This window comes from Rhinopithecus bieti, unplaced genomic scaffold (genome assembly GCF_001698545.2).
Source record: "Rhinopithecus bieti isolate Rb0 unplaced genomic scaffold, ASM169854v2 scaffold_8307, whole genome shotgun sequence".
NCBI lineage: Eukaryota > Metazoa > Chordata > Mammalia > Primates > Cercopithecidae > Rhinopithecus > Rhinopithecus bieti.
Window position 1 is genome coordinate 1,550,724 of NW_016806443.1, and position 13,836 is coordinate 1,564,559.

Genomic DNA, 13,836 nt, shown 5'->3' on the forward strand with positions numbered 1-13,836 from the left:
CACTCCTAGGAACAATGAGCAGAATGGTAGTTGTCGAGCTGAGGGGAGGGGAAATGAGGAGTTGCTGCTCCAAAGGTATGAAATTTCAATTATGCAAGGCAAATAAATAAATATCCTGCTATACAGCATTGTGCCTATACTTAGCAGTACTGTATTATTCACTTAAAATTTGTTAAGAGGGTAGATTTCATATTAAATGTTATACAATAATGATAATGATACTGTAAAGAACAATAATAACAAAATAGAGGGATGCCAATGGTTCCTGGAGGCAGTTTTGAATTATATTTTAAAAGATTGTAAGAAGAAAAGTCACTAATTCTTGATTTTGACAAGTAGAGACATATGTTTTATTTACATCTTCATTTATTCTTCTGTTGCATTCACTCAATAAAATATCTATTTACTGAGCACTGACTGTGTGCCAGGCACTGTTAGACACTTGGGTTATAGAACTGAGAATAATACTAGATGCCTTCTCCCTCTGGTGGCTATAACAGAATGATATGTGTATTCAGGAGATGAGCCCTATTTTGAGTTGATATGATGAATTAGAGTGGACTATGTTTCAATCAACTTTACTCAGCAGATTTACCAAATCTTCACTAGCATTGAGATCTCTCAGTATTGAGGAGATGCTTGATCCAGCCTAATGTTTGTTGTAGCCTTATTATGTTTTCAGTTTAAGCATCAAATCATAAAAACTGAAAATTCAAAGGATTCACAAAAATTACCAATTTTACTTACTTCTCATCTTCATTTTAAAGGTCAAGGAATTTAAGCATAGGAAAATTCTGAGATTTGCCTAACAAAAAACAACTAATTTAGTTAGGATACCCAAACATCCTAACTTCAAGTTCCATTAATATTCCACCATAACACAAACCTACCAGCTTTCTGATGATATAAGAAATATCTTCCCAGTTTTTCCTCAGATGCTTTACACTCATTCCCCTCTTCTGCCTGACACATCCCAGGAAATTTTTTCACTTCTAACCACTCAACTTCAGCCTCAAATCATTTAACTCTATGGAATATCTATCATCTCCATCTAATATTCTTACCCTTTATCTCCCTTGAGGGCAAGGACTGTGTTTTATTTACTTCAAGATTCCCAGTATCTAGCATAATAGTTTGTGTCTACATACAGTCATGCCCCACATGACAATGTTTCATTCAGTGACGGACTGCATATAGGACAATGGTCCCTTAAGAAGGCTATAATGGAACCCAAAATTCCTATCACCTAATGACATTGTATTATTTGTTCTCACTTTACTATAAAGAACTACCTGAGACTGGGTAATTTATAAATAAAAGAGTTCTGATTGGCACACAGTTTCACAGGTTGTACAGGAAGCATGACTGGAGGGGCCTCAGGAAACTTACAATCATGGCAGAAGGTGAAGGGGAAGCAGGCACATCTACAGGGCAGGAGGTAGAAGAAGAGAGTCGAGGAGGAGATGCTATACACTTTTAAATAGATCTTGTGAAAACTCACTCACTGTCATGAGAGGATCAAGGAGGAAGTCTGCCCCAATAATCCAATCACCTCCCACCAGGTCCCTCCCTCAACACTGGGGATTATAATTCAACATGAGATTTTGTCGGGGACACAAATCCAAACCGTATCAGATGCCATAGCCATCTTAACATCGTGACACAACACCTTACCTTTTCTATGTTTAAATATGTTTAGATACACAAATATTTACCACTGTGTTACAGTTGCCTGTAGTATTCAGTACAGTAACATGACATACAGGTTTGTAGCTTAGGAACAATGGGTTTTACCATATAACCTAGGTGTGTAGTAGGTTATACCATCTAGGTTTGTTTGAGTATACTCTATGATATTTGCTCAGTGACAAATTCACATGATGCCACATTTCTCAGGATGTGTCCTGATTGTTAAGCAACATGACTGTATACGTAAGACAATTGAATATGTTAGTTGAGTTAACTTGAGTTAAGTTAATCAAGCAAACTTAGATTAGCACTGGATATCTTTAGATAATCTTATTATGAATAAAAGATAAAAACAAGTTCAGCAGAATGAAAGCAGCTTATTAAATTCTGGTATTAAGATGACAAACAAATGATAGAACTTCCTTTTTTAAGGCTAGATATTATCTCACTGTATGTATATGTTTGTGTGTATATGTGTGGAGAGAGCGAGCTCACATTTTCTTTATTCATTCATCCAATGATAGACACTTAGGTTGCTTCCATCTCTTAGCTATTGTGAACATGAAAATGCAGATATCTCTTAGGCATATTGATTTGAATTTTTTTATTTTTATGTTTTTGGGTTTTTTTTAGACAGAGTCCTGTTCTGTCACCCAGGCTGCAGTGCAGTGGCATGATCCTATTGGCTCACTGCAACCTCTGCCTCCCAGGTTCAAATGATTCCCTTGCCTCAGCCTCCCGAGTAGCTGGGATTACAGGCACACAAAACCACACCCTGCAAATTTTTGGATTTTTAGTAGAGACAGGGTTTCACCATGTTGGCCAGGCTGGTCTTGAACGGCTGACCTCAGGTGATCCACTCACCTTGGCCTCCCAAAGTGTTGAGATTACAGGCATAAGCCACCACACCCAGACCTTTTTGTATATTGTTTTCACCACAAAAATATGATACATAAGTGAGGAGATAGATTTGCTAATTAGAATTTAATCATTTCATAATGTAAACATATACTGTTATAAACATCACAGTACACTACATAAATAAATAATATATACAATTATTATCAATTAAAATTAAAAAATAAATTTTAAAAAGTCTGCAAATGAGATTTTAATTTTATTTTCATACATTTTCTGATATCTTCTTCCAGTAGTCTGGTTAAGACTAAAATGTCTTCCCTCTTTTGTCTCGTAAACATAATGCTATCATAATGTTATTATATGGAATATGACTTTCAGTTTACATACTTATTTGCAAGTAAATTTAGTTTTTAATGTGGCTTATGGGAAATTTAAATATAGTCATTCTTGGGCCTTCCCTTACTCCTGCTGCCTATGTTGGGCCAAGTGAGCCAAAACTCTTGAGCAGTGGTTCTCAAATGGGTGATTCCTAAGCCCTCAAATTTCCAGGGGATATTTGGTAATGTCTGGAAACATATTTAATTATATCTCATGACTTGAGAGGGTCCTGTGTGTGGTAGATAGAAACTAGGGTTGGTGCTAAACTTCTTACAATACACAAACGAGATTCTCAAAACTGGAGTTATTCAGACTAAGACGTCAACAATGCTAAGACTGAGAAACCCTTCTCTTAAGGCTAAGTCTGTCTCTGGAGGCTTGGGCTGCATCAAAACATCAGGAAATCTCACCGATCACTGTCATTTACCCGCGCTCGTTGCCAATGAGACGTCCATTGTCCCAGCTCATGTAACCCTTTCAGGTCTACCAATGTTTCTGTGACAAGTTTGTGGCACGGGGCTGTGGTGAGACTTGAAACAATGATCTGGGTTTACTGGATGACATTTTCTCTGAAGTCTTTTTATAATCCATATTGGATTGTCAAGGAGTAGGGCAAGTTGCTACTGATTATGGAATCATAAATGTTTTAGTCCTCCACATCTGAGAATCTCTTCTGAGCTTATGGAAAACCTTTCTCTACATGAAATCTCATCTCTAGTTTCCACATGATTTTTTTTTTTAATTGAGGAATCTTTGCACATACTTTTCTTTAGCCTAGGAATTATTGATTCAATACTTACTAAAGACAGAAAGCAAAGGAGTAAACATTCTCCACAGCTCAAAAATGGTCCCATGGTTTTCACATGAAATTGATCAATAACAAAAGCTTGCCAGTAATTAAATTATTTGTTCCTTTATTCAGCTAGGAAATAGAAAAATTGACCACATACTATGTGCCATTTAATGTCCTCAGAGTGGAAAACGAGACAAACAACATCCATATTTTCATGTAAGTTACATTCTAGCAGGGGTAAGACCAAAAATATATCCCACCTGCCAAAAAAGTCCCACCTGCCAAAAATAATGAAGAAAAAATATAATTTTAGGTGAAAATCATGAAAAAGGACCTAAAGAAAATATACAGACTAATATAAGAAATAAATGCAAGGGGAAAATGGTTAACTTTAGTCAGACTGGCCAGGGGAGACTTCTCTGAGTAGAGAGCATCTGAGCTCCCATGCTGAGAAAGATCCAGTCTGCAAGAAGGGGTAAATAGAAAGACACAAAGAGCCTTAAAACTGACTTGGAAACTACTGACAAGTGGGACATGTTTGAGGAGAAAAGGGGTCAGTGTAACAGAAATGTCACTAGTTTCTCGAATATTTATAAGGTAGAGTGCCAGTCTCATGGTCAAAGGTGTGGGGCAGGAACTTTAGTGTGTGTTCGTGTGTGTGTGTTCGTATGTGTGTGTTCAACAAGGGACATGTCTTAATTTTCTTTAATTTGGCATTGGGTCATTGATGTATTTTTATTTTTAAAATATGTTTTAATTCTGAACTCTCCATTCTGACATTGCAAAATCATCCTACGTTACCACCTCAGCTAGAATGAAATCACTGAACATGTGACATTAGCCTCCTGCTTGGGATGGACATTCATAGCGTGTTTCCTAAGAGATTCTCTGAGTGTGAGACCACTTCTGACATGACTATGGCAGTTATTTGATTGTAGTAAGTCAGTGAAAGCTAGCCAGTGAATGATATTTATAATAAATCATGTGAATGATTTAGATCAAACACAATTCTGAGAAGAAACCAAGCATGACTCCTGTTTTCCAGAGTATTTGTAATTCTTTTTATTTCTTCTTTATTTTCTTCCTGTTTCTTCTTTGAAATTTAGCAACTGCAAGTATCTTTTTTGTATTTTAATATTAAATACTTTATAAAGTCTGTGCAAGTGAATTTTTAGTTGTAAGAAGGCCACCTGTTTCATTAGGGATGCTGAAGGAATTAATGAGATAATGTCAATAGAAAGGATTGGACCCCTCGTGGAAAAAAGGATATATATATATTTATATATATATACACATAAACACACACACACACATATATGAAATTTACTGTGACCCTGAAGTCTTAATGTTTTACTACTATGTTATTGCTGCCCTGGCTTTTATGTAAATACCTCAGCCTGAATGTTTTCAACTTCAACTTCTATACTTGTTTTTGGCCTCTTTTGCATGAATCAAGTGAGATAACAACAGTAATGATAATCTATAATAATCATAAACAATATTAATAATTTAGTCTTAATATTAATAAATAACATTAATAATTTAGTATTTCCTAGTCACTGAATAATGTCCATCATCTTGTTTTAACTTTACAATAACCCTAAAAATTAGGTAGTATTTATGCTATTTTACAGGTGAAGAAACTAAGCCTATTCCAAATCACTTTTGGGCTGCCTAAGGAAGACTCCATAATAAGCCAGAGGTAAAATAGGAAGATAGGAAATATATTTTCACAATTTTGACTTGAGAAATAACATTAATATCTGCATTGATTAACACTTTTTCTAAAAAAAAAAAAAGGGCTCCCTTCATCTTGGTCTGGTTTAGAGACAGCCCAGCTTAAAGAAGACAAATTATTTCTATCATCCCTGAGAATCATGCTAGAGTGAATCTTTGCTAAGACCAGTTTAAGAGATAATTTCACTCTTAGACATGATTAAAATCCAATTAAAAGAGATCTCTTACATGGAGTTTAGAAGGAAGCAGTGCAGGGGGAATTATATCAAACACTGTTTAGAACAATGACATTAGATAATCAAACTCAGGTAACTGTAACTAGAGACAACTAGTAAAAGTACCATGTCAACCCAAAATAATGTCTGTGTAGAATCCAAAGTACAGAAACATTGGTGGCTTATCCAAAGTCCCAATTCAAAAATAAATTTGGATTAAAATGGATTAAAATTATTAAATTTGGAATAAAAGTGATTAAAATTTGGATAAATTTATATAAATATTTAATAAAAATATAAAGGGTTATATTGGGATGAGGTATAGAATAGTGGAGAAAGAAGAGGAAAAGCAACAAACAGAAATAAACTTTTGCCACAGCCCAGCTATGTCTATGGGCTAAGCTCTTACCCAAAGCATCTTAGTACAATTGAGCCTCACAACAACCTTTGGAATTAGGTATTATTATCCAAATTGTATTCAGAGGGAACCAAACTTTAAAAGAGAACACATATTGCCCAAGGTCCCATAATCACTCATTAGAGGACCAGAACTCAGATTCGGTCTGGATTACTCAATATTATAGGGCCTTTCTAATATATAACACTGCCTCTAAGATGGTTAATCTTTCACAGAATGGAAATTGATTAGAAACATACACACACACACACACACACACACACGCACACACACACAACAAAACTTGCAGATGTTTACCAGATAGGTAGAAGCAGACTATTTTAAGAATGCATGATCCAGGGTACTCTATCATCCCTCCTCTCCCCCTTTCTTTTCTTTTCTTTTTTTTTTGAAATGGAATTTTGCTCTTGTTGCCCCGGCTGGAGTGCAATGGCGTGATCTCAGCTCACTGCAGCCTCCCCCTCCTGGGTTCAAGCGATTCTCTTGCCTCAGCCTCCCGAGTAGCTGGGATTACAGGCCTGTGCCACCACTCCTGGCTAATTTTGTATTTTTAGTAGGGACAGGGTTTCTCCATTTTGGTCAGGCTGGTTTCAAACTCCCGACCCCAGATGGTCCACCCGCCTTGACCTCCCAAAGTGCTGGGATATTTGCTGTTTCTGTTTTTTGTCTTTAGTACTGGAGGAGTTAATGTATTGCCCTCAAAATTATTAGAGTACTCCTATCTCTTTCTTAGTTTCCACTTAAATTGTAGCATGTTGTGTTTAACCATTTATTTTCACAGTACCATCCAACACCATGCCTTAAAAAATGTGAAATGCTGTCAGCAAGTGTTTTGAACACTCCCCCACTGGTTTTGTTCATGAAAAGAAAAGGTCAGTTTTTGTAGCTTTGCAAGAAAACTATTAGTCCCGTGTTAAACACAAAGAAAAGCACAGAAGTATGTGGGCGTAAATGGTAGGCTTATTTCTTCCTACAGCATCCCCAACAAAAATGGCACTTGTGACTTCTGATAGCAGCAATGGTTCTTAGTTTGTTACTTTATTTTGGGGGTTGAATAAACGATTGGAGTGGATGATGAAGTTATTTGTCATTGAATGATAGGATGTAACCCAAATAATAAACAAGAGACATTTATAAGAAACAGATCACAGTGGGGACACCAGACAACCTTCAGCTGCAAAACAACAGGGCACAAGAAAGAGAATTTGATTAACTGAATTTGTTCAAATATTGATATAACAATGAGGGAAATTGCAAAGATGCTTCCTCAAGAATACTGTGAAAAGAATATACAAAATGACTAATAATGAGATATATGATTGTATAGAAATTACATAGTGATGAATTCATGCTATTAATACCTAAGAAGAAAGAATAAATTGTCGTAAGATAATAGCTGCACGTAGTTGCAGCAAAGAAGGATTGCAAAGAGATCAACATATAGATTAAAAATAGCACATTGAAGGCTTTGGTGAGAGGGGAAATGTTAATATCTGATAGGAATTGGTTGAAATAAATGCAAAATGCTCCTCTGTAAAGGGATGGGTATTGCTCAGTGCAAGTGTGTGAGAACAAAGAAAGTGCTGGTTAAAGATCTATGAGATGAGAAAGAATCTGAAGCCATTAATGAATAGGAAATTGGTAGTTTTGCTCTATAATATGAGCTAGTCATCGAATGTCCCCATCTCTGGAGTGCTCCCAAGAGATGAAAGGCTCTTGGCAACCCTGAAAATAAACAGAATGTCTGTGTATAAAGCAAGATTTAAGGCAAATCAGAGCTAGTGTAAGGAGACAGGATCTGCCCCTTTCCAGTCTTCAACAACCGTATGTGCATGAAAGATACAGACCCAAGGACATCTTCTACTTCATTTTTGGTTGTTTTCTATGAAACCTAAATACCTATTTTCTGGGTTTGTCACCAGGATTTTGTAGCAAAGGAATCATATAGAGTGGAATAATAGACATTGGAGACTCAGAAGCAGGGAGGACGGGAGAGAGGTCAGGAATAAAAAACTACGTATTGGGTACAGTGTACACTACTTGGATGAAGGGCCCACTAAAATCTCAGACTTCACATCTATGCAATTCATCTGTGTAATCAAAACCTACTTGTATACCCAAAGCTATTGAAATAAAAAAAAAAATATTGAGACCTTGTGCACTGAAACAAATACTAGGCTAATTCTTGTTAAGTACTTTGACCTGTATTTGCAAAAATGACAAGGAAGACATGTCCTTGCCTCACAGAATAGACAGTTCAACAATTAGCTGCCTAATTCAGCAATGATATATTAAAGTATGATGATCATGATGGCAGTTAAAGTAGAGGGGGCTAGGAAACACTTGGCAGAGAATCCAGCCCAGTCTAGAGGATTCCTGAGCAAGACACCTCCCTGAGAAAGAGGTATTTAAGCTGAAATTGAAAGAAGCAATGGAAGTTAGCTAACTCTTCATAAAAGACACTGAATTTCAAGTTAAATTATTTATTAAGTCCCTAAAATTTTAATTTCTTGATAATTTCTGGTGACATTTTGATGATATATGTTTTTAATGATAATTATCTAATGCATTTATCAACTGTAAGCATCTTAGTTTGCAGTAACCACATAACATAGTGGGTAGCCAAATTGCTATTTGCTGAAATAAAATTTTCCTTGTGATCATTTTTTTGCTTTCTTTTTCTCTCACAATTTATTGGGATATAATTCATATACCATAAAAACTCACCATTTTAAAGGATAAAACTCAGTGTTTTTTCGTATATTCAGAAGGGTTTGTGATCATTCCTACTATCTAACTGCACATTGTTATCATCTCAAAGAGAAACCACATACCCATCAATTGTCATTGCCCATTTCCCCTTTCCCCTAGCACCTAGAACCAGTAATTAAATCTCTATCTCTGTAGATTTGCCTGTTGTAGACTCTTCATGTAAATGGGATCATACAATATATGGCCTTTTGTGGCTGGCTCCCTTCACTTAGGATGCTGTTTCCAAGGGTCATCTGTGTTGTGGTGTGTGTCAGTACTTTGCTCCTTTTTATGGCCAAATTATATTCCATTGTACACATGTACATATTTTGTTTATCCATTCATGAGTAGGTATACATTTGGTTTCCATTTGTTAGCTATCATGACTGATGCTCCTGTGAACATTTGTGTATACATATTTGTGTGGAGATATGCCTTCGTTTCTCTTGAATATACAACTGGGAGTGAAATTGCTGGGTCATATGGTAACACTAGGATTACGCTTTTAAGGTACTGCCATGTTGTTTTCCAAAGAAGAAATGCTTTTACATTCCCACTGGCAATGTTTTTGCTTTCTTTCTATAGACCCCAGAGGAACTGGAGGATGTTTCTGACCTTGAAGAGGAACATGAGGTCCGCAGTCACGCCAGCATTCAGACCGAAGGGAAAACTGATAGGGTATGTCACTTCCCCTAGTGGGAGAAGCATTACTGTGTCATTGAAGGCTGTGCCCTCCCTTTGTCAATCTAGGCAACCTCTAACAGGTGGGACTCCTGGATCTGGAGCTAGTTCTGTGAAGCACATGGAGAAAAGCCTTAGCATTAAGGGAAACCACATGAGAGGAATTATTTCCTCTATCTTGAGAGCTCACAGTAAGTCCATTTCAGGTCATGTACTGAATCACTCCATACTGCTTTTGATCTTTATAGGAGTCATGGGAATATAAAAGTGAAATATGTACGTGTTTGCTTAGAGTAGAAAAAAGAAACGAAGAAGTTGTAAATATACTCCGAAATTCTAGTGGAAAAGAAAACTCATCTGAGTCAATAATCTACTTTTCTTTCTCAACAATAACTTCTCCTGTGCCTGCCCCCAAACACACACACACACACATCACCACCACCACCACCACCACCACTACCACCTCCACCACCACCATGACCACCACTATCACACACAACTCCAAATATGTTCATTCTGATTTCTGAATTACTCTGAGATATTGTACTTTACTTTACTCCCACCCAGTGCCTGGGTATTTTACCTATAATCCTTTGGATTTCTATTTCCTAAGAATGGAAAATAAGTGAATACACTGAAAAACATCTAATTTTAAACAGATGCAGAGAGTTAGATTCTGTTTCTACTATTCTTTTGGATTGCCTTTTTAAAAATCCCACAACATATTATGTAAAATAGTTTGCTTCTGTTTATCTACTTTCATACCTGTGAAATGTATGTTAAAAAAGCTATCTCATTAGAACTTAACTATATCTTTTTATTAACAATAATATCTTGAATTTACGTATTTGTTTTTACAGTGTGCTAAGTATTTTCGATTTACTATAAAATACAGGAAATATGGTGAAACATAATATGGGAAAAGATAAATTTGGGAAAGTTCCATGTTTGCAGACATTCAGATTGCCTAGAAATAATATTTATCAGCCAAGAAAATAAAACCTATGTTTTATCAGAAACATTGTTTATCTCAAATTTTGGTAATAGGAATATTTCATTTTAGTGCAGAAAAAAAAGTTCTCCAAGTAGACACCATTATTACATAGCTAGATAGATAGTATTTGGTGATATATTGGGAAATGCTACTTTCTTGAGTTTCTTACAGATTATTCGGGTTATTTGTCAGCCCTCTAGTAGCCAATTTGTGTTGAAAACTGTCTAGGGTCACACAGCATCTGGATTTAGTTTCCATCAAATCTAGTTGGCATCATTGGTAGAGATCACATCTTATGAATGGAAATTGAATTGGAAACACATTTTGCTAAAGGTAAGCTTTGCTCATGCTTTCAGGGAAGTGGGTGCGTGGTTCATTCAGGCTGATGTCACTGAAGGTGAAGCGTAGGTGTCAAAGCTTACAAAGTAATTGACCAAAGGAAATTTTATTAAAATTAAGGCTCTTTTTAGAATGCCAGAATTAGGATAAACACACCTCAGTTTTTATTCTGGCTTAGAACTTGTAGACGATGAAGACTTGGTTAGAAAACCAAATTTATTCATTTGAAAAATGAGATGAATAATACCATAGTTTCTCACAGCATCGTTGGTAACTTCAAATAAGATAATGCATATGGAAGTGTTTCAAAAACTTCCACATTATATGATAAGATGGTAAACTTAATATTACTACTATTTTCATTTGTATTTTTGTTCTTGGTCCAAAGTATAGGCCAGGCCAGCTAGATGACTGGCTGCCCATTATAGGTTACAAACTTGATTATCTCTGTGGTTCTGAATCTTAAGGATCTTTCATAGAGGCCACCGCTCCTAATGTTGTGGAAATTACCCTGAAACTGCTCTGTATCTTGCGTCAGTGTTCTGCTGTGCACAGTTCTCGGACAATCCAGTTCCTTCGGAATATGCCGCTGGGTGAAAACCTCACCACTGTTTAGTGACAAGATAGATCGTGACCACGAAATCGTGAAATCTACTGGTGGCAACATTATATTCAACCTGGCTATTCTCTGCTCTTACAAATCTCCTCTGCATAAATCCTAAATAGGTTGGATTTTATTCACTTCCTGCATTGGGGCTCCCTAGCAACTGCTATGTGGAATTCGTCTGGTAACTGCTCAGTGATGATAACACGTATACAACTTCATATGAAGCGTGACCCCCACATAGAGTGACTCTTGACCAATAGTCCTATTCTATTTCTAAGATAGACAATTTGGAAATGCATTTTCCATGGAACCTGAAAGGGTCCCCAGGAGGATCAAGTGTAACCATGTTGATACTGTGTCTTTAGACTGGCTCTCCTTTCTTTCTTGATTCGTTCTTCTCAGGCTCCCAGTTCTGTTTTCTAATATCTATTTCCCAAACTACCTTCCAATCTCAGACTCTGCTTTTTGGAAGAAAATAATAAAAGAAAATTACTCCACATATACCATTTACTTAAATTTCACATTAACTTTGCTATATTAATATTATTCCAGTTTTACGCATAAGATCACTAAGGCTCAGATTTATGTAACTTGTCTGTTAAGAGGATTATGTCTTCAGACTCAGAGACCTTCTGTGATTGCCATATGTCAATTTACTTAGGAAATAAAGTTAGGAAAAGTCCTTTACTAAACAGCAGATAGACTGCCACCAGAGCAATAAACCTGATGTGGCATTAATGGAATGAGAAAGAGGACAGAGCAAAGGGTGTCGTAGCTGTCTGACAAGGGGAAGACACAAATTTTCCTTTATATTTTGAAGAGAAATTATTTTATATTGTAGAAGATTTGATACCAATAACACCCCTTACATTATATCTGCCTTGTGAGTTTATTACAACAGATTCTACTCTCATAAGTTAAGATTATGAGACAGATGGCCAAGGAAAAGGATAGCTCAAATTTGGTCCCCACCCAAATCACTCAACAAGAACCAGCATTATATTTAGATAGGTTTTACAGTATCTACCAGATATCTTGTATTCTTGAGTCCCATATTCTTTATACTAATATCTGTGTTCCATGCTGCTTATAATAATAAAATGATATTTATGTCTTCAGTCTCATATCCATCTGAGACATCATTGTCACATTCTAGCCATAATTGCTGTAATTTCATATCCATTGGACTGAGTATAACTTTTGGCACATTTCACATGCACTCTCACTTTGAGAAGATACTATGAGATATTGAAGGAGATTCTGTTGAGAACTCTTTAAATACTCATGCATGCTCAGTGTGGAATTTGGGGTCACAGCACAAGATGAGTAAATGAATTTCTTTTTTGTTGTTGCTATTACTAAAGAGTAAATGCCTTTTTAGTTCTTGGATTATGCAGACTCTGCTGTGTTGAACATGTGCTAGAACCAGGCACTGTTTAGTAATGGAGTGACAGTTATTTATTATCATTTTACTTTCTGTATTTCATTCCTCCTAGCTTCAGCTCAACATCATTTATTATTGTTGTCACCGGTGGCAAATGCCACTAGGCATTGTAAAGGTCTGTAACTCACATATAATGATTTAGAGTCTGTGGTCAATGAGAACAAAACATTAAAAGACCAATAATGCATGACTTATGAAGTGGCAATGGAAACAGCAGAGGAAATCAGTAATTATCTTAATTATTAAACAGAAATGCTCACTGCACCAATACGTGGTTATATCCCGTGATCAGGCATACCAGAGTGACACAGGAGTTTGAGTTTGATACGGGTTCATAGAACATTCTTCACAGAGCTCATTGTTTATTCTGTTCGTGCTTTCAACGAGAATAAAATAGGCATCTTTTATCTGAAAAACTCAAATTCAAAAGAGACATGAAAATAGACTTTTAAAAAGAGAATAAAATTTCTAAATGTATTAATAAGATTTTTGTAAGTCCTAAAAGCTTCCTAAAATGTTATATGACATACAGACATACAAACATACATTATTTTGTATTTAAACAGAGCAGTGCGTGATACTATTTAACACATTGTAGTTTACAGAACATTTTCAAATTGGTAGCTTATTTATAAAAAGCCCTGGAGCTTATTTTTTGTTATATTTTCCTTTTGGTTTTACTAATTAGGAAATGAAACAAAAAATTTAAGTAGTTTATGCAAGTCGTATTGACTGGGACCAAATATCAGATCTTTTGGCCTCAAACATGTTCTCTTTCCAGTACAGCATACTTGTAAACTGGAATAGTCTCATCATCCCTTAATATTATCATTGATCTACTATTGCAACAGCCAGTATTATAGAGTTGATATTATAAATTGCTGTACTAGAAAGATGATTTGTGAAACTGAAGACCATAAACCTTAAAA

The 13,836-nt window shown here is 35.9% G+C and overlaps 1 protein-coding gene across 1 annotated transcript in view; it reads left to right on the forward strand.

Annotated features, from left to right (window-relative positions):
- CTNNA3 (catenin alpha 3) overlaps window positions 1-13,836 on the forward strand; it is a 1,693,405-nt gene that overhangs the window by 1,547,824 nt on the left and 131,745 nt on the right. Inside the window, exon 14 of the mRNA XM_017876520.1 lies at window positions 9,428-9,520. Within this exon, the coding sequence (XP_017732009.1) occupies window positions 9,428-9,520 (93 nt within the window). The remainder of the gene's footprint in view (window positions 1-9,427; window positions 9,521-13,836) is intronic.